Raw genomic sequence first — 18,770 nt, forward strand, 5'->3', positions numbered from 1 at the left:
CAAAATCATTTTTGTGAAACATCTATTCACAAGAGAATCAAAAAATGTTCGAAAATTTAATCTTAGTTATAATGGAATAATTTCTACTGGACCTGGAAACTAATATGACTGATGGTCAATAATAATTGTCTGGGTCATTTAATTAAAACTAATTTGACTGAGGAAAATTAGTCTGCTAACTTATCTCTTATTAACCAACGTTGAAAAAGTAATTTAAATTAAATCAGAAACTAAAGATCAATACAAAAAACAACAATGGTTTGAAGAACGAAATGAAAAAACTCACCGCATGGAATTTTGGTACTGTTATAAACTGTAAGAATAATACTTCCCTAATTTCATTGTTAAAAATACCTAAAAGAAACTGTGATAGTAGTTTATGATCACAAGCTTGTCAGTAGAGTATTGAAAATGAAGATACTGCTTATAAAAAGTTTAAAGAAAAAGTTAACTGCAATACTAAATACTAAAATGTGATTTTGTTATAAATCCTAAACAGCATGGCCATGACACGGCTGGTTGTAGCCCTGATGAGTTGTGTATTAATTAAGACAGCTACAAAATGATTGAAGTAAAGTGCTCTTTTTCAAAAAGAAGTCTTTCTGTACAAGAAGCTTGTACCAATAAAACTTTCATATTAAAATTATAGATGGAAAGCTAAAACTAAAGATGTCAAGGTATTAAAGCTTTTACAGAATCTAGTGAAATATACACAAATAAAGACTTTTTTAGGCAATAAATTAAATTTGAAAAATAAAACTGCTTCAATAAGATTTTACCTTGTTAAAATACTTTTTTTTTTCAGTTTATGACTAAATAAATATTTGAAATTGTAATTTTTTTTTTCTATTCTTCAATATTTACTTTGTTGGGAAATGCATAAATTAATAAATTTTCATGTTTTTGCTTAAGCATTTAGGTAAGTGCTAAAGCTAGTTATTTAAGTTGCTAAAACATTTACATGACATGTAAAATCCCCACTTTTTGTTTTTTAGTTGGACAACATTGTTTGGTGCACTTTTATTATCTTTTCTTCGAAGTCTTATATAGTGCAAAGTTTACTCCAATAATATAGTTTTTAAAATTTGAACAAAAAAATTTAAAAGGTACAGTTAACTCTTGATATCTCAAACTTTTTTCCTGGTTTCCTGAGAGTTGGCAATCGGTGTTGTGAGAATTGGAAAGATCATGGGTAATGTATTTGTTAATTTTTAGAGATTTGTTAATTAGTCATTAGATTAGTATCATCAGCAAAAGGTAAACAGTAGAAAACTTGATAGATGTACTAAGGTCATTAATATAAAAAAAGGAAAAGCAGTGGTCCTAATACTGAACCCTGAAAGACACCAATAGAACATTTTGCAAGTATTTTGCAAGATTTTAAGTCATTAAAATTGACAAATTATTTTATATTGTAAATACGTAGTAAACCATTAAAACACATCTAAAATTATGATAAAAAAAAAAGTAATTAAAGATGTTGATTTAAAAACATTTTTAATTACTATTAAATATAATATTTTTATATAAACATTAATTAACTTTAAAAAAAAGTTATTGGATATTATTGTAATCTTAAAAAGTTTAAACTCACCATATAATGCTGCATTTGAAGCTGGACTTATACTTTCTAGATAGCTAGTAGTAGGAGAAGATAAGTTTAATGGGATAACACCCAATAATTGATTAGAGCTACTAGGTATACATTGTGGTGTATTTCCAGCACCTAGTTATAACCAATAACATTATTTTTAGCGGTAAAGAAAAAAATAAAAATAAATATTAAAAATTAAAATTTAAATAAATTTTAAATTTCCATTTCAAAAATATAAACAAGTATAAAAAAAAGAAGCATAACAATAACTTTAATTGAGATACTGAAGAAAAGAAAATACAACCTGTCATCATAAATATTCTTTACAAATTTAGTTTTTGTTTTAAAATATCTTAAAAGTTTAGTGGTTACTTTCAGCCTTGAAGCGAAGATGTTGAGGAAATAAAAAAAATAAAAAAATAATGCTAAGTGATATGACAACAAAGCAGTTTCTAACTATGAAAAAGAAAAAGAAAGCATCATCATTCTTAAATTTTAGAGCATTAAATTAGCAAAATATTTATCAACATGGTTGTTGATAAAGTAATATTTTCATTCTTTGTTAAAAATAAATATCATAATATATAATATAGGAAATTTACCAATAGAAGAATGTTTACACTTTGACAAATCTTTTGTAAAGTTTATTGAAACATATAAAATGACAAAGTATAAAAAAAAAGAGATCACTTCATAAGCAAGAAGTTCAGAGTTCTATTCCCACCAGGCCCCTGGTAGCCTCATGCTTAACCTTTTTCTCCGTGCAGCAACTTTGTTTGTCAAGGTTTGTGTTTGAGTTAAGAGAGGGTAACCACAATAAAGTAGCCTCCTCCAATGCAGTGGCTTTCTCGGCTTTGGGGAGATAAATAACATAGAAAAAAACAATTATAAATAGCACCTTTATTTTATTCTTTAATGACACTCTTCACTGCATCATCAAAGATTAAAGGAATGTTATATGCATCCAAAATGTAATGATGTGCAGCAATAAAAGATAGGCAACAAAGGTTAAAAAAGTTATTTTCTGATTTCAATTCTTTTTTTTTTCTTCTTTATATTAATATCAATATTAAATACTAATAATTAATTAGCTAAAATTCACTTTAATAATACAGTTTTTACAAAATTTAATAATTGTTTTAAAGTGTTAATCTAAAGTTGCTTTTAAATAAAACTGTGTTTTTCTGTGTTTTAAACTGTGTTTTTCCGTGTTGCTTAACTAGTAGTAGTATTATACACACATTAGATAATAAAATTAGAACCCAGTTCCCAAATTTTATAATTTTTACAGGCAATATATTGATAACATTTTTTTTGTGTGGATCCATGGAAGTGTTTCAAGGAGCAAATGACTTCATAAATATCATCCAAATGACTATTAAATTTACTTTTAATGAATCTTATTTTTTAGTTATATTTTTAAATTTTTTATTATATAATGACAAGAACAGGCTTATAAAAAGCACTTTATGAAGGAAGCCAACAGATAAAATAAGCCTTCTAAAGCATGACTCCAATCACCATACAGAATTATAATTTGTTTTACCTGCCATCATCAATGCCAGATTTGAAAGATCTACTCCAGTGGGAATGCGTCGTCCGACGGACATTCGCCAGACGTCTTAAAGAAATCTGGACATCCGTAAGATGTCTGAAATCTGTATTCAGATATTAATTTTATCTCATATGAATAATTTCTATCAGGGTTTTTATTTGAAGAATTTTAAATCTTCAAAATCTAATTAATTGTAGTTCTCATCTTTATGGCATCTCCATTGGCCTTTATTGACATTTGTTTCTTATAATCTGTATACCTATGGTATCTCTCTGCGTTCAGCCTTTGCTTCAAGTTCTTCATCTATATACCCGCTTATAAACTGTTTTGCAGCATTTTTTGATCTTCCAAAAATGTTAAATCTTCCTCTTTACTCTTTTTGTTTTTGACATATTTTGAAGCTCTTTAATCTTTTTTTTGTGTGTGACTAAATGTCAGATTTTGTGTAGTTGCAACTCTTTAATATCGGGTTTTCTAATTTCTAAAAGAGTCTTCATAAATTAAATAAAATTTTTTAACTAACTTTTTTAGTGTCCTTTTTCCAAACAAGCAACTTTACTTTGGTCATTGGTACACATTTTTTGTGAATTTTCACAAATTTTGATAATACTTTATCCTCTCTAATAATATAGTTTTTAAACCCACAGTAATTCCAGATGTAACCCATTAGGTGGAAGTTAATTCTGATGTAAAAATGAAATAGAAGATTTAAGAAGATAAAGGGGCCTCATATAATTGACATTCAGATGTCTAACATGTTTCACCTTCTTTGCAATACTTATTTGCATCTTTTGTGTCTATATGTTAGCAACTACATAAACAATGCTTAATGTTTATTTTTTAGTTATTTAATTCAAAAACAAACCATTAAATTTAATTGATGTCATTATTAAATTATATACTAAATAAAAACTTTAATAAACCTTACCTGAAACTATGCTCACCACTCCTTTTTTCTATATATGCAATTTTTTATAATTTTGTTAATAGTTTAAAAATATTCAAAACTGTTGTAAAACTTTTTGCAATGCAGTGTTATTAAACTATGTAACTATGATACTATGTAACTATGATACTATGTAGCTATGATACTATGTAACTATTAATTAAATGAAAAATAAAGAATGCGACTGTTAAATGTGGAACGATAAAAAATTAAAAAACTAAAATAATTAAACTAATGCAAAAATTTCAATATTTATTTTAAACTAAGGAATTTGAAGATTATAAAAACGCTTTTTACTTTAATATTTATCATTACTTAAAATAAATAAGCAAACATATACACTAGTCGATGACATCATCTTCTGCACAGTGTCTTTGGCAATTTTTTTTCCTACTAATGTCCTCTCTCTAATCAAATTATTAGCTGCACTTATTGTTTTGCCACTCTTACACAAATATCCTTTGCTGATTCCTTAAATGGAGTTGATTTGAAAATGCTTTTCATAAATAAATCACTTGTTATACTAGAAACATTTTTACAGAATTTTTCATAAGTTTTTTTCACCTTTGGTTTTTGCATGCTTTTAGCTTTTAGGTCAATATTCAACAATTCAAAGGAAAGAAACAATAGTGTAAGAGGTTATGAGTCTTCTTCACTCAACCTTCGGAATTTTAAAAGGCATAATAAATAAGAAATTACTTTTGTTGAAAATCAGAGATAAAAAAACTTGGAGAAAGTGAAAAAATAAGAAAAGTGGAAGATTTTAGTTATTTTATGACAGGGGTGTATGAAGGTGACAGGGGTGTATGAAGAATGCATTCATTATTTAGAAAAGTGGTTGAAACTATTTGATGGTTGTCAGTGCTTTCAATATATTTAAATAAAATAAAAGACAGATAAATTTCAGTGCTTAGGTTGGATGTATGTAAATAAAAGACATTTGATGATCTTCTGGCATGCTTTTTATACCTGAACACAAAAAGCATTATTGTAAAGATATGCAACTGTTTGATCAATTATGTAATTTTAAATCATTTTTGAGTTATTTGGAAGACCCATGCATGAACAACCAAGTTTACTTTTAAGAACTTGTCCAAATACAAGTTGCTTCTCAGAGATAAAACTTGTAAACTATTTTTTCTGTATTCAAGTAAACAATGGAAATATTGAAAAAGTGTTCTCTTTTATTGATACCTAATGGACAAAGGAAAGCAAAAGACTTTTAGTTGATTCTGTAAATTATCACAAAGAATAACTTAAAGATACTTACCTATGACCAGTTTTATAAATATGTGATTGCTAATTAGAATCTTCTGTGCAAAGTTGGCTGATGTGAGATTTATTTATTAGGGCACTGCAACATTGTATTGTAATATTGTAACACTAAAAATTTTTTTTTTATTGAAAGATTTTATTTACAAAGGTAACTTGAAGAAAATCTTTATTGTTTGCAACAATCTTATTAAATCGATGTGTAGCTTGCAAAAAAAAACATGTTAAAGATATTTTTAAAAATGGTTTTGATGTTTATTGTTTTGCACCAATTTTATATAGGGTTTTATATACTTAAGATTTTTATTATTATTAAAAAGTAGTTTGTAATACTGGCAACTTGGCCAGTACATTTTCATTTACTGTTATATGTTATTTCTATATGGTATTCCTGCATACTATAATTTGTTGATTATTCTGTTTTGGTGGATACCTTGCAAAGCATAGTTACATCAATTTATGGAAGCTACCAGAGAGTTGCTTTTACTCAAGGATTTACTATACTTTTTAAACAAAAAATAAATTACTGCTTCAAGTAAAATGATTTAAAAAAGATCATTATGGATATAGATTGTGGATTTAACTTGGGACACTTCTAATATTATATTCAGTATGTACTCACTTATCCTCCGCTAGCTTTTCTATGTTCTTCTGGGCACTTGTGTATCTGGCAACCCTAATTATGTTACAATGTAACATAAATTTTAGGAATGTTAAATGTTAGGAAATTCCTAGATATGTCCCTTTATTGTTAATTTAAAACTACTTTTTCCTTGGACATCCCATGACCATTAAAATATCATAACTTACTGTATATCACATTAGATGCTGGACTTTCTGTATTATGACCAGATAGAAAACTTAATGTAACATTTCGTGATGGATCTCTTTGTGGGGTGGCTTGTGATGCATTTCCAGCACCCAGTCTAGCCAGGCGACGCTGCCTTATCTAAACAATACATGCAATCAACAATCGCAAGAAAAAAATTTTAAAGAAAAAAATTATCAAAAAAAAATTACTAAACAATTTGGGCTCAAGTGTCTTGTGAGTTGTGTCGTGTAAAAATTTCTTTAGTGTAACATGACATATGTTTTTCATTTTCATTTAAAAAGTCTGGTCTAAAATGTGGCAAAGTACAGTTACAGTTTTTGATGAACTTTAATAACTAATTAAGAAATATCTATATGTATATGTATCTATATTTTATTACACTGGAAAACAAGCTGTAGATATTTTAAAATTCATTAAGTGTTTCTTAAGCAGTATTTTATACTGATTTCATATCTGAAAACTATTTTGCAATATCAGATAAAATTATTGTTGATATTATTGTATTTAGAGATAGTGTTGAATAAATGTTTTTATTTTTCTCAAATAGGACTACAACCAACTGACAGGAAAAAAAAAATATATATATATATATATATATATATATATATATATATATATATATATATATATATATATATATATATATATATATATATATATATATTAGGGTGTCCCGTTTTCAGGGTCACATTTTATTTAGACTGCTTCTAGTATTTTTCTGCTGCGTATATGTGAGAAAATGAGATCTGTAAAGTTTTAGAGCTCTAACTTTAATTTTGTGACTACAGAAGCCACCTTAAGTTTCAAAAGTCATGATTTTTGGGTGAAAAAAGCCTATTTTTACAGTGCTTGTGTAGTCACAGTTTGAAAGATACAGGCTAATCTTATGTTGAACCATGTACAATTAACCCTCATTAGTTAGAAAAAAATTGGGAGCAGTTTGAATAAAACTGTAAGTTAGATTTGAAGTGAGTTCAAAGATACGCAGTTGACACAATTTACCCATTTTTATGCGGTTTGACGTGGTTGAGAAAATCAAACAAAATACTGATCTAATCATTATGAAATGGGTCTAAATCGATTTCTGAACCCTTTTCACACCTAATTAGACCAACAAAAATCCAAAATCAGTTGAAAAATGTTAAAGTTATGTATATTTTTACAAAATATTCATTCCTGAAGTGACAAGATTTGAAACATGTAAAAATGCCTATAATATTGCGTGCTATATAAAATAGGGAGAAGGAAGGGGTGGGGAATACTATAATCTAAATGTGGTGAGCAAATTCTGACCTGGGAGTTTGGGGAGCGAGGAAGGGGGGTTATTTGAAACAATGTATTTTCTCAGCAAGGGGTGGGGCCTGGGGGTTAGTTGCAATGGTAATCCTTCAGTTAAGCGGCAAAAATAAAATTATTATTTTGCTTTCTTGCATTGTCTCAAAAACGTCTAAAACATTTTAAAAGCAAAATAATAATTTTATTTTATGCTGCTTAACTGAAGGACTACCAAAAGTTCTTCAAAGTAGTGATAGAACACTATTATTGGAACTTTGAGAAACCTTATCTTTTTAAGTGAAAGAACACTTTATAATTCTGTAAGTGATAGGACACTTTTATTAACTTCTGTCTATTATAGTTGTTATTTGACTCAAGTGCAGAAAGTAAACTTAATTGAACAGAATGGCTAAAACCAGAAAAAAAAAGAAATATTTCTTCTTAAGAATATAAGCAACAAGTTAAATGACAATCAATTCCCTTCTAACAAAGACATTTTGGAGCATTATTATTTTTTAAAGTCTGAAAATCCTAAGATCAAAGATAACACTCTTCTCTGCTGTGGATTCTCCGATGATTTCAAGCTCATTTGTGAGGAAAATTGTCAGTGTTTGGTTAAAAGGGTCACTGCTATTTATGAAAAAGCTGAAATTCCAACATCCAGAGTGGACAAAGTACAGAAGAAAATGAGTGAATTGCTAGCCAAGTACAAAAAATTGATTTCTCTTCAAAAAAGGCAAAACACTAAAGAAGTAGAAAAGAGAATAATTTTCAAAGACAATATTTTGCCTGTTCTTTTTTATGTTATGCCCAGTGATGTGATACAAATATTAGAGAGGGATAAAAGATCTCAGGTAGACAAGGAGAAGATATCATTTTCATAAATGATCAAAGAAGTTGCAGGAAAATGTACATTGGGAAGAAAGATAAAAGGTACATTTATTCTGCTCAAAGATCTTAACAGGCAAGAGTAACTTGCCTGATCTGGAGCAGATCATGACCAGAGTTATCAGTCTGAGCTGCAGGTTTCATCTTCAAGTGAAACAGAAATATCTTCAGAGGAAACAGACAACTCTAATTTTACAGACTTGAGTAAAGATAGATCCACAACTATCTACATCTGCTGGCATAGTAGGAGATACTGTTCTTATTTCGGAGGTTAAACATAAAAGCATCAGAGCTCAATCTGATATTTTAAAGCAGGTGGCTGATACAAGTGGACTTTTCAGTAAAGGTATGTCAAAATCCAATATACACAGAATTGGTAGAAAGGTCATACAGGAAACAGCTGAGGAAGCCAGGGAAGCTTGAAGAGCAAAAGCTGGATCAAACATGATTCTTCATTATGTTGGAAAGCTAGCCAAAGAGTATACTGATGGAAAGAAACTCAAAAGAGAGCACTTAGCATTGAGTGTAACTTGTAAAGGAGAACATTTTTTGCTTGGAGTATCTCCTGTCACTGATTCTACTGGAGCTTGTCAGACTGAGAAGATTATTGAGATTTTAGAAGAAAACTCACTAAAAGAAGACATTAAAGGTCTAGTATTTGACACCACTGCGTCAAATACAGGTAAAGAAAAAGGAGTAAATTCCAGGTTAAACATCTACCTTGGAAGACCTGTTATGCATCTTGCTTGCAGACATCATGTCTATGAGTGTCATTAAAATTTTTGCAAAGCTCTTCAGGACAACCTCAGGTCCAGATAATCAACTCTTCAAGAAACTGTTGGATGAGTTTTCTCTTATTTAGATTGATCAAAATAAACTTTGCAAATTCAAATATGGAGTAGATCAACAACTTGACAATGCTGCTAGAGTATCCCTAGAAATCGTCACAAAGTTGTTGGATGAAGACAAAATACCCAAAGGTGATTATTGGGAGCTAGCAGAAATTATTCAATTCTATTTATCCCCAGAGATTGATCAACTGACAGTTCAACAACCTGGAGCAATGCATCATGCAAGGTTTATGGCACAGGCTATATATTAGATGAAGCTGCAAATTCTGAGCCAAATGACTGATATTGTTTCCACAGCTTCTACAAAAAGAGAAGTTGAGGCCATCTCTGAGTTTGTAGCATTGTATTATGCAAAGTGGTTCTTAACCTCATCTCAGACTGTAATTTCTCCAAGACATGACATAGAAGCAATCTGGGAGATAAAGTCATACATAAAGAGCAGACCTAATATTGCAGCCAAATGTCTTGATAGCATTGCAAACCGTAAATGGTATCTTCATCTAACTTTAATCCCATTTAGTTTACTAGATCCTGGAGTGTCAGGTGGAGAAAGACTGAAATTGCTGAAAGAATCCTGATGATAAATGATTCAAAGGAAAAGGATCCTCTGTCATTTATGTATAAGAAGGTTAATTTATCAAGTTTCATTGACAAAGAAGGAGAGAGGCCCAGGTTGTCTGAGTTTGTTGATTCAGAAGCCAATTTGATATTTAACATCTTAAAAATGGATAGCCAGCAGCTTGAATGGATGAAGATCATCTGGCTGCACAAAGTTCAAGGATTTTATCTCCAACATTCCTGTAACTAATGATACTGCAGAAATGAATGTTAAGCTTATACAGGACTTTGTTGATGGAAGTCATGATGAAGAGCTGAGGCAAGATCTTCTCCTAGTAGTGGACCAGAAAAGAAAGGCAGGAAGACCCCAAGGGAGTGGCAGAAAGAAAAGAATGTTAATATGTTGTAGAATTAGTGGTTAAAATATGTCTAGTATAATTTATAAATAAAATTAAACATATAATTAATACTTTTTAACCGATTTTGGATTTTTGTTGGTCTAATTAGGTGTGAAAAGGGTTCAGAAATCGATTTAGACCTATTTCATAATGATCAGTATTTTGTTTGAATTTGTCAACCACGTCAAACCGCATAAAAATGGGTAAATTGTGTTAACTGCTTATCTTTGAACTCACATCAAATCTAACTAACAGTTTTATTCAAACTGCTCCCAATTTTTTTCTAACTAATGAGGGTTAATTGTACATGGTTCAACATAAGATTAGCCTGTATCTTTCAAACTGTGACTACACAAGTACTGTAAAAATAGGCTTTTTTCACCCAAAAAACATGACTTTTGAAACTTAAGGTGGCTTCTGTAGTCACAAAATTAAAGTTAGAGCTCTAAAACTTTACAGATCTCATTTTCTCACATATACGCAGCAGAAAAATACTAGAAGCAGTCAAAATAAAATGTCTTCCTGAAAACGGGACACCCTAATATATATATATATATATATATATATATATATATATATATATATATATATATATATATATATATATATATATATATATATATATATATATATATATATATATATTTGCATAGTAAGAGACTTTAGACTTAAGTAATAGATGAAAGAAATTTTAATGGTAAAAAAAAAGTCTCTTTTATTGCCAACTTTTAATGTTTCAGCAACCAACAACAATTAAGTGACATTTAATAGTAGCTTAAATGCTAAAACAATTAAATAGTTGCGGAAATACATTAAGTTTTACAGTTTTCAATCAACCGCAATAACGACTAAAAAGTTTTTTATTATTAATTTTTTTTTTTTTGTTATTTACCATTTTATGCTGCTTTAAAATATATATTTATTATTTTTCTTATATTGGCGTGTTCATACATCGACTGGCTTAAATAGGTAGACCATCCAAGAAGTGCACCTAACTTGACTTGGGTTGGATAGGCAATCAATCAATTGAAAAATTTTTCTTTAAGTTTTTAAATTCTTTCTGGTCTGATTTATTTGTGTCGGATTTAAAATGACAGTTCATGGAAAAATCTCTATAACAACTATGCAGTAGTATCATGTGTTGTAGTTTCAATTTAAAAAAAAATGAAGGAGTAGTTATTCTGGTAATTCACAAAATTTAGGGTGACCAGAGGATCCATACTCATCCAATATATTTTGCTTTGTGTGTTTTATAACAGACAAGCCACAGAGACTTTCACAGCATTACTAAAGAAAGCATATGAACTGCACTTTGATTTGAAAGTGAATTGAGGTAAGTCATGAGCACTAAAGTTTTTTTGATGTGTTCATGCAATTTGAGTGGTTGGATCAGGAAGGCAAAGTGAAACAATCACATGGAATTCAAAGTTCCTATGATGTGGTGTGAGCAAACCGATCACTTATCAGATTGTTATTTATGTATGTCAAACATAAGTGAAACAGCAACACTGATGCATTTCAGTACCTGTGCAACAAGTTTCTAGGGTTGAGTTATGCAAAGGTAAAAGAAGGTGTGTTTGAAGGTCCACAAACAAAAAATTTTTGGCTGATAAACATTTTCAAAACATTTCAAATGTTACTAAAATTGTGCGTGGGTGGTATTTAAGTCAGTTGTAACCAATTTCCTTGGAAATAAGTTATGCTTACGTAAATGTTGTAAAAAATCATTTGTGCAAACAAACATCTTGGTTGCAATATGTCTATGAAAATTCAAACACAAACATCTTGGTTGAAATATGTTTATGAAAAAATTTGGCATTAGACTTCTTTCTAAAAAACCTAGACAAAAGCAGAGACAAACATGGCATAGTGCTTGCAACAGGACATTTCTGTAATGGAGTCATACAATCAGGTTTAGTGGAATGTAGTGATGCTGGCAGACTACTGTTGGATGATTTTGCCAACTCATAAATGTAAACTGAAGTCCACAGCCAAGAAATTTAAACCATTACCGTGTCTTTGTACATTTTTCTAATTAAATTTCTGTTTACTTTATAATGTATATTATATATGATTTCAGTAGCTATAGTCATGTTCATTGTTTATGCCTAATGATTCATGCAGCATTAACTTTTAAAACACAAGTTTTGTGCAAATATTATATTTCTTAAGTTTTGTAATAATTCATTGAAATACAAAACTTAAGATTGTGAATATTACAAGTATTGAGGCTGATAGAGGCAAATGGTTCAAACATTTGAATTCGGCATATTCAAACTTACTAAGATTATTGTTTGCCAAGATATCTGAGAAAATTTTTCTGTAGATGTAGTGTTATTAAAGAGGATTTTCATGGCAAGAGGGTTCAAGGCCAATATTGCTGGGGGCTAGCCCCCACTCCCCAAACACGCACACTTATTTTTTTAAAGGAATTTTTTTGTTAAGAAATTTTAAGATATAGAAGACCTTTTTAGAAATTGACGATCGTGCTCCCACAATTTCAAATCCCTGTTGTCAGCCCGCAGTTATATAAGAATATTGTCATAAAAATTTGTTAGAGTAATTTTTGTCCATGCTGCCTAAAGTGCTTCTTCCACCTTTTTTTTTTTAATGTTGTTGAAACTATTTACACTGAGTTTTAAAGTTTTGCTCAAAAGTTACTGCTATGAAAAGTAGATTATTAATAAACAAACTTACTTCATCTGGAGTAAGTTCACTCATATTCTTTAATTTATTATTAGAATATTTTTATGCATCATGTTTATACTTGAAATGAAAAATTTACATATATATAACAAATATGAATATATATGTAATATGAATTTACATATATATATAACAAGATATAATAAAATCAAAATAATATCATCGATTATTAATGGCTTTTTATCGACAGGTGTTCTAAGTGAAGCATGTGGTAACCTATAACAATTCTTGCATAGTAAATCAACCAGCATGGATGCCTACAAGCGTAAATACAAAGTTATTTTGATTATTTAGTTTTTTGGCTCTAAACAACTACGATTTTTAAAACTTGCAAATGCTTTGCAATATTAGTAACTTAAAAAACTTTTTTTTTTTTCTGTTTTGCATCAATATTCATAATAGAATTTTAATAATGTTAATAAAGACATTTTCAAAATAATTTTCTGAATAATATTTATAATGTCTTTTAGAAACATGTTTTTTAGAATAATGGAATCCTGAACTGGATTCTTAACAATGAGCATATTGATGTCAATATTCTTATGCGCTAAATAAATGGCAGGGTTATTATACAAAGATATAAAAACTTTTTGAAAAATTTAATAAAAAAGGATTTTAATAAATAGCATTTCTACTATTTAGTAGAAATGAATTGAAATATTTCAGAAAATTTTATAAACGCCTTAATGAATGCTTTCATTTTGTTGTGAAAGTAAAAAATTTATATAAAAAATCTGTTACTAAATGGCTTCATATTTTTTTAATTTGGAAAAATGCCCTCAAGAATTTATGAAAGTGAGCAGGAGACAAACCTCAAATATTATTAGGCATGGCTACATATTAAAATCCAGGTGAATTGTTTATTAAGTTTCATTAATTGTTGATCGTGAAACTTTTATTTGCTAAATTTTCAGAACAAAAGTTGAAACCACTCTATTGTTTAAATGCTTTGAATGCTAAAATATATTTTTTCCTTCACTGCTCACTAGACTTAAATTAACTCAGAAATTCAAAAGCGGAACAAACGGCAAAGTCTTTTTTTACAATAAAACCATTAAAAAACCATAAATAGGTTTTTATTACAAAAAAATACAATAAAAATAACAAAAGAAAAGTTTTAACTGTAACATAGCTTTAAAAACTATTTACATATAAACACTCACTTTTTGAAAAACCTTGTAACTGCACACTGTTATTTAAAGCATAAGAATTGATAAAAGGAACCTGCTCAGTAATCATAACAGAGTATCTTTAATATTAAAGTATGATAAAACATATTAAATAAAAAGGTAAATATGCGTTATAATAAATAGATTTTAAACTATACCTATAATGTAGAAATTTTTTAAAAAAATGTAGAAAAGTTTTCTTTAGCATTATTTGTAGACGTAAAAACATTTTTTTTTTTTTGCTATATAAACCATCAAAACCAATGTGTAAACTGGGAGCATCACTGTCATTAAAATCTGAGTACACTGGGAACACCCTCTGGGTACCGCTATTTTACTATAAATAATAGTATGAGGACCACTGTTTCACTATAAACACCTGTGAGTACCATTATGATGTATGAAATACTGCTCAGACAGAAAATGTATGTAAACAATTTCCTAGGAAAACATATCAATATCTTCAAATATAATAATTATATGTTTATACCTATTTTATTTTTTTGGATTAATTATTAAAACTTTTATCAATTTAATAAAAAAGAACATAATTTTTATATAAAAATTTAAAAAAACTTTATGACCAATAAGTTAAGATGGACTGCATAAAATATTTATCTATATTAAAAATTGTCAATTGTAAAAAAAAAAAAATCATAAATAAAAAATTGTATAAAAAATAATAAACACATAAAAATCAATCTTTAAGACATCTTCCATCATTAGATATGTTTTTATTATCCAACAAAGGTTTATTTTCTTCTTTTTTGTGGAAACAGCAGCAACAAAAACAGACTAAATCTTTGACAGGATCCCAATCACTATAATGAGTCAGTAGTGTCAGTGCAACAAATGACAGTAAAATCGGTACTGAACCTAATAAAAATGGCCAAGAAAATTTAACTCCGTTTACTAAAAAATCATATGTTATTGATAGGGGGATGATTAAACCCAATGAGAGTGTTGCCATTAATGAACTTGTTAGGAAACAACCCCACAACCATAATAATTCAGAAAGTACTGTTCCAATAAAAGCATTTAATACTAAAAAACTCCAAGTATTTTTTCTAGATGGAAGTTCAAAAGATTCTAAATTAGTAAAATGAAGGACAACGAAAACTGGTACAAAAATAATAGCACCAAACAATCCAACGAAGCCAAAGAAGAGTGGTATGTCTAGTTTCTCACTATCACCTACTTTTTTTTTAATTAATACTATATAACATGCATAAAATAAAGCACCCAACAAACTGTATACTTCTCCAAAGTTTATTGTAGTAGGAGGTCTGTTAGGATCAAACCAACATATAATAAAAACACCACCAAAATTAATGAGCACAGATACAAGTTTTGATAAAGTAAATCTATCACTAGCAGAGCTTGGAAATATTGAGGCTAATATCAATGTAAACAAACCAGATGTTGAAGATAAAATATTTGTTACTGCTGCAGATTCTTTTGCTAAAGCTTCTTGATACATCAAAGTACCAAGAATCCATAAAAAAACAAACATTAAAGATAACTTAATGGTTTCAATAAGGCTTAGTTTTCCATGTAAAACTTCAAGAATGCTGCGCAATTCATTAATAGAACTTTGTGACATACGAGCTAGAACTTGTGCTTCACTGTACTTGTGTGCAAGTGAACGCACTTCACGCACATTATTAAAACAAACTTTTCGAGCTGGAATTTCCCCAGAAAGTTCACTAGAATCATCTTCTGTCATGTTCTCAAATGTCGGTGGAGTAATATGTCCATCAATGGGTGTAGATGTACAAGATACGTTTTCTGAAGTGTTGATACCATGGGTACCTCGATCTCCTTGTGAAAACCGTTTTACTTCTTTAAGTAGTTTTTTAGTTGCTTTTGGATTAGCACATACAGAAAATACTTGAACTTGCCATCTTTTTATAAACAAAAAGCCAAATAGGTAAACTGAAAACATTGCTGTTTTAAAATATGTTGTAAAAAACGGTTTGTTAAAGTTTTCATTATGAAAAATATAAACACTTAATTCAGCTGATGCTACCCATATAATATCAACAATCAATAGAAGAAAAATTCCTAATAGAAATCTTTTCAAGTTATTATGGACTATTGGAGACTTTTTGCAACTATCCATTTTTTATATTCATTTTAATACCACACATCAAATTTTTAAAACTAAAAAAATTATAAATTCCATCAAATAAACCTAAAACAAAAAAAATAAATAGGAAATCTTAAACAAATTGAATATAATAAAAAGAAAAAAGACAAAACTTATTTCAAAATATATTTCATATTGAGCAATTAAATAATATGTATATTAATATTGAAAAAGTTGATAAATTTAAAAGATAAAATAATTATACCAGAATTTAAAAAGAAATAAAAAAATGTGAATACTCTCAGAAGCCCATTCAGGTCTTCTCATTCAAAATCTCATAAAAATCCATTACATACATAAATACATGATAGAGCAAATTTTTAAATATTTAAACAAAATAAAAGTATATCTTCAAGAGACAAAATGATTTCTTTGAGCTTTTTTCTTGAGAGACTCATTTGAGAGAAATTTCATTCAACAAAAAATCTTTTAAAACTAAATTGTACAAAAATAAGTTTTAAAAAATTGTTGCGAAATTAACCTATTATTATTTAAATTGTATTTATATTTATTTTTTAATCTATATAAATTGTGGAAAGAAATTGGGGAGTAATTATTTTACATAAAACTAAGTATATTGAAAACTTTAGTTGATATATATAAAGAAATTTAACATAAAATAGAAGAGGCTAGGCATTAGTATGTATGTATGTATATATATATATATATATATATATATATATATATATATATATATATATATATATATATATATATATATATATATATATATATATATATATATATATATATATATATATATATATATATATATATATATATATATATATATATATATATATATAGGGGAGAGCAGGGCTAAAAATCATAACAGTTAGTTGTCATAGTCGCTATTTCGGAATGTTATGGCAGGATTGATGCTGCGATTTTTTTATATTATATAAATGGTGTTGAAAGATGACTGCTCAGTTGATTTTATGAAATTTGCGTGAATAGTTTTTCTAAAAATCCAAAAAAAGTGAAAAAATCATTGGTAAATAACCTTCCTCTACTCCATGAGGGGCAAGTTGTCATAATTTTAAAGGGGGCAAGTTGTCATATAAAAAAAACTGCCCCCATACTATCATATAGTTGTAAAACTCTTAAATGAATGTTAATAATACATATAATACTTATTATAAGTAATAAATATCACTAAAATGAATTAGGCATAATATTTAAGGTTAACAAGCCTAAGTAAACATTATTAAATGATAGTTATAGACAGTTATAAAGTTATACTTACTTGGACTTGAATTTATAAATTTATTAAAAAAAATTGCCTAACATTTTTTTTTTTTTTTTTGATTTTTCACATTTTAAATAATGGTTTGCAATTATCAAAAGAAAACCAGTAGAGGTACCGCTGCTAAATGCATAATACTTGAAGCAGAGAAAGCTGTAAAGTTAAATGGCAGAAGCATAACCCAGGTGTCTCTAGATTTTAACATCAACTATAGAAGCCTACAACACTATTTGTCAAAAGCCTCTACAGAAGATCTTGAAGAAAAATCGTTAATACCTTCATTCCACACTGGCTATGTACAACAAAAAAATCCAACATTGTCTATAAGAGCTCCAGAGGCCACAAGCATTGTACGCGCCATAAGTTTTAACAAATACAATGTTGAAATGTTTTTCAATAATCTTCAGGTGTGTTTTCAATGTCACCAATTTACACCAGCAGATATTTGAAACATGGATGAAACAGGGGTAACTACAGTTAAAAATGCCTGATAAAGTGATCTCAAGAAAAGGCCAAAAGCAAGTTGGGGCAATAACCTCAGCAGAAAGAGTGCACGACCATCAAAGGAGCATCCAGTTTTGCTACTGGTTGACTATCACTTTTCGCACTTATCATTGAATGCACTAAACTATGCAACAGCAAATGGAATTATCATGTTAAGTTTTTCACCCCATTGCACCCACAAGTTGCAGATAGAACTGTCTATAGTTCTTTTAAAGGCTGTAAATACAGCTATTAACAGTTGGATGGTCAGTAACCCTGGAAAAGGTAAGACAACTTATAATATACCAGAAATATTGAAGGTTGTCTTTCCATTGAGCATGACACTAAATAACATCAATAGCTGGGGCTATTTTTTATTAAACCTGCTTCAGGCCCCGGTTAAATTATAACCCTGATCGCTTACTTATACACAAATATATGTATGTATGCAAGCATTTCTGAATGTATGCGTGTATGTATGTATGTATGCATGTATGTATTTATGTATGTATTTATGAGTATATATGTATTAGTAAACCTCTCCAAACCCTAACTCTAACCCTGACCTCCACCATTTTCTCCTGAAGCTTGACCTCCCTACATGCTGATATCCAAACAATTTTAATTTTCTCCGATAAATGTTGCTCAATACAACATTATTTCTAATTTCTGTCTAAGATTATAACTTCTTTTCTTATCTTGTTAGAGTAATGCTACACATCCATCTGATCATCATCTTCACTTTTGACAAATAATACACAAAATAAATACTAAAGTTCATACAATTATGTAAAAATATTATATGCCAGAATCTAAATGAATCCCAAACATATATGTTTATACCTATA

The 18,770-nt window shown here is 28.7% G+C and overlaps 2 protein-coding genes across 4 annotated transcripts in view; both read right to left on the reverse strand.

Annotated features, from left to right (window-relative positions):
* LOC100206462 (ubiquitin conjugation factor E4 B) overlaps nt 1–18,770 on the reverse strand; it is a 95,074-nt gene that overhangs the window by 58,248 nt on the left and 18,056 nt on the right. For 2 of the 3 annotated variants that reach the window (XM_065799143.1, XM_065799144.1), the window contains exons 3-4: nt 6,178–6,316; nt 1,595–1,726 (exon numbers count right to left, since the gene is read on the reverse strand). In XM_065799143.1, coding sequence (XP_065655215.1) covers nt 1,595–1,726; nt 6,178–6,316 — 271 coding nt within the window. Of the gene's footprint in view, nt 1–1,594; nt 1,727–6,177; nt 6,317–12,866; nt 12,950–18,770 lie in introns of those variants that run through there. The other variant, XM_065799145.1, reaches the window with a different exon arrangement.
* LOC100205191 (solute carrier family 35 member F5) lies at nt 14,636–16,235 on the reverse strand. The gene has a single exon (XM_065799146.1). The coding sequence runs from the start codon at nt 16,164–16,166 to the stop codon at nt 14,742–14,744; it is 1,425 nt and encodes a 474-aa protein (XP_065655218.1). The 5' UTR covers nt 16,167–16,235; the 3' UTR covers nt 14,636–14,741.

Source organism: Hydra vulgaris, chromosome 06 (genome assembly GCF_038396675.1).
Source record: "Hydra vulgaris chromosome 06, alternate assembly HydraT2T_AEP".
Taxonomy (NCBI): domain Eukaryota; kingdom Metazoa; phylum Cnidaria; class Hydrozoa; order Anthoathecata; family Hydridae; genus Hydra; species Hydra vulgaris.

What these genes read in the sequence shown, in the direction of transcription:
- LOC100205191 (XM_065799146.1), bottom strand. Translation starts at nt 16,166, where the DNA reads ATGGATAGTTGCAAAAAGTCTCCAATAGTCCATAATAACTTGAAAAGA.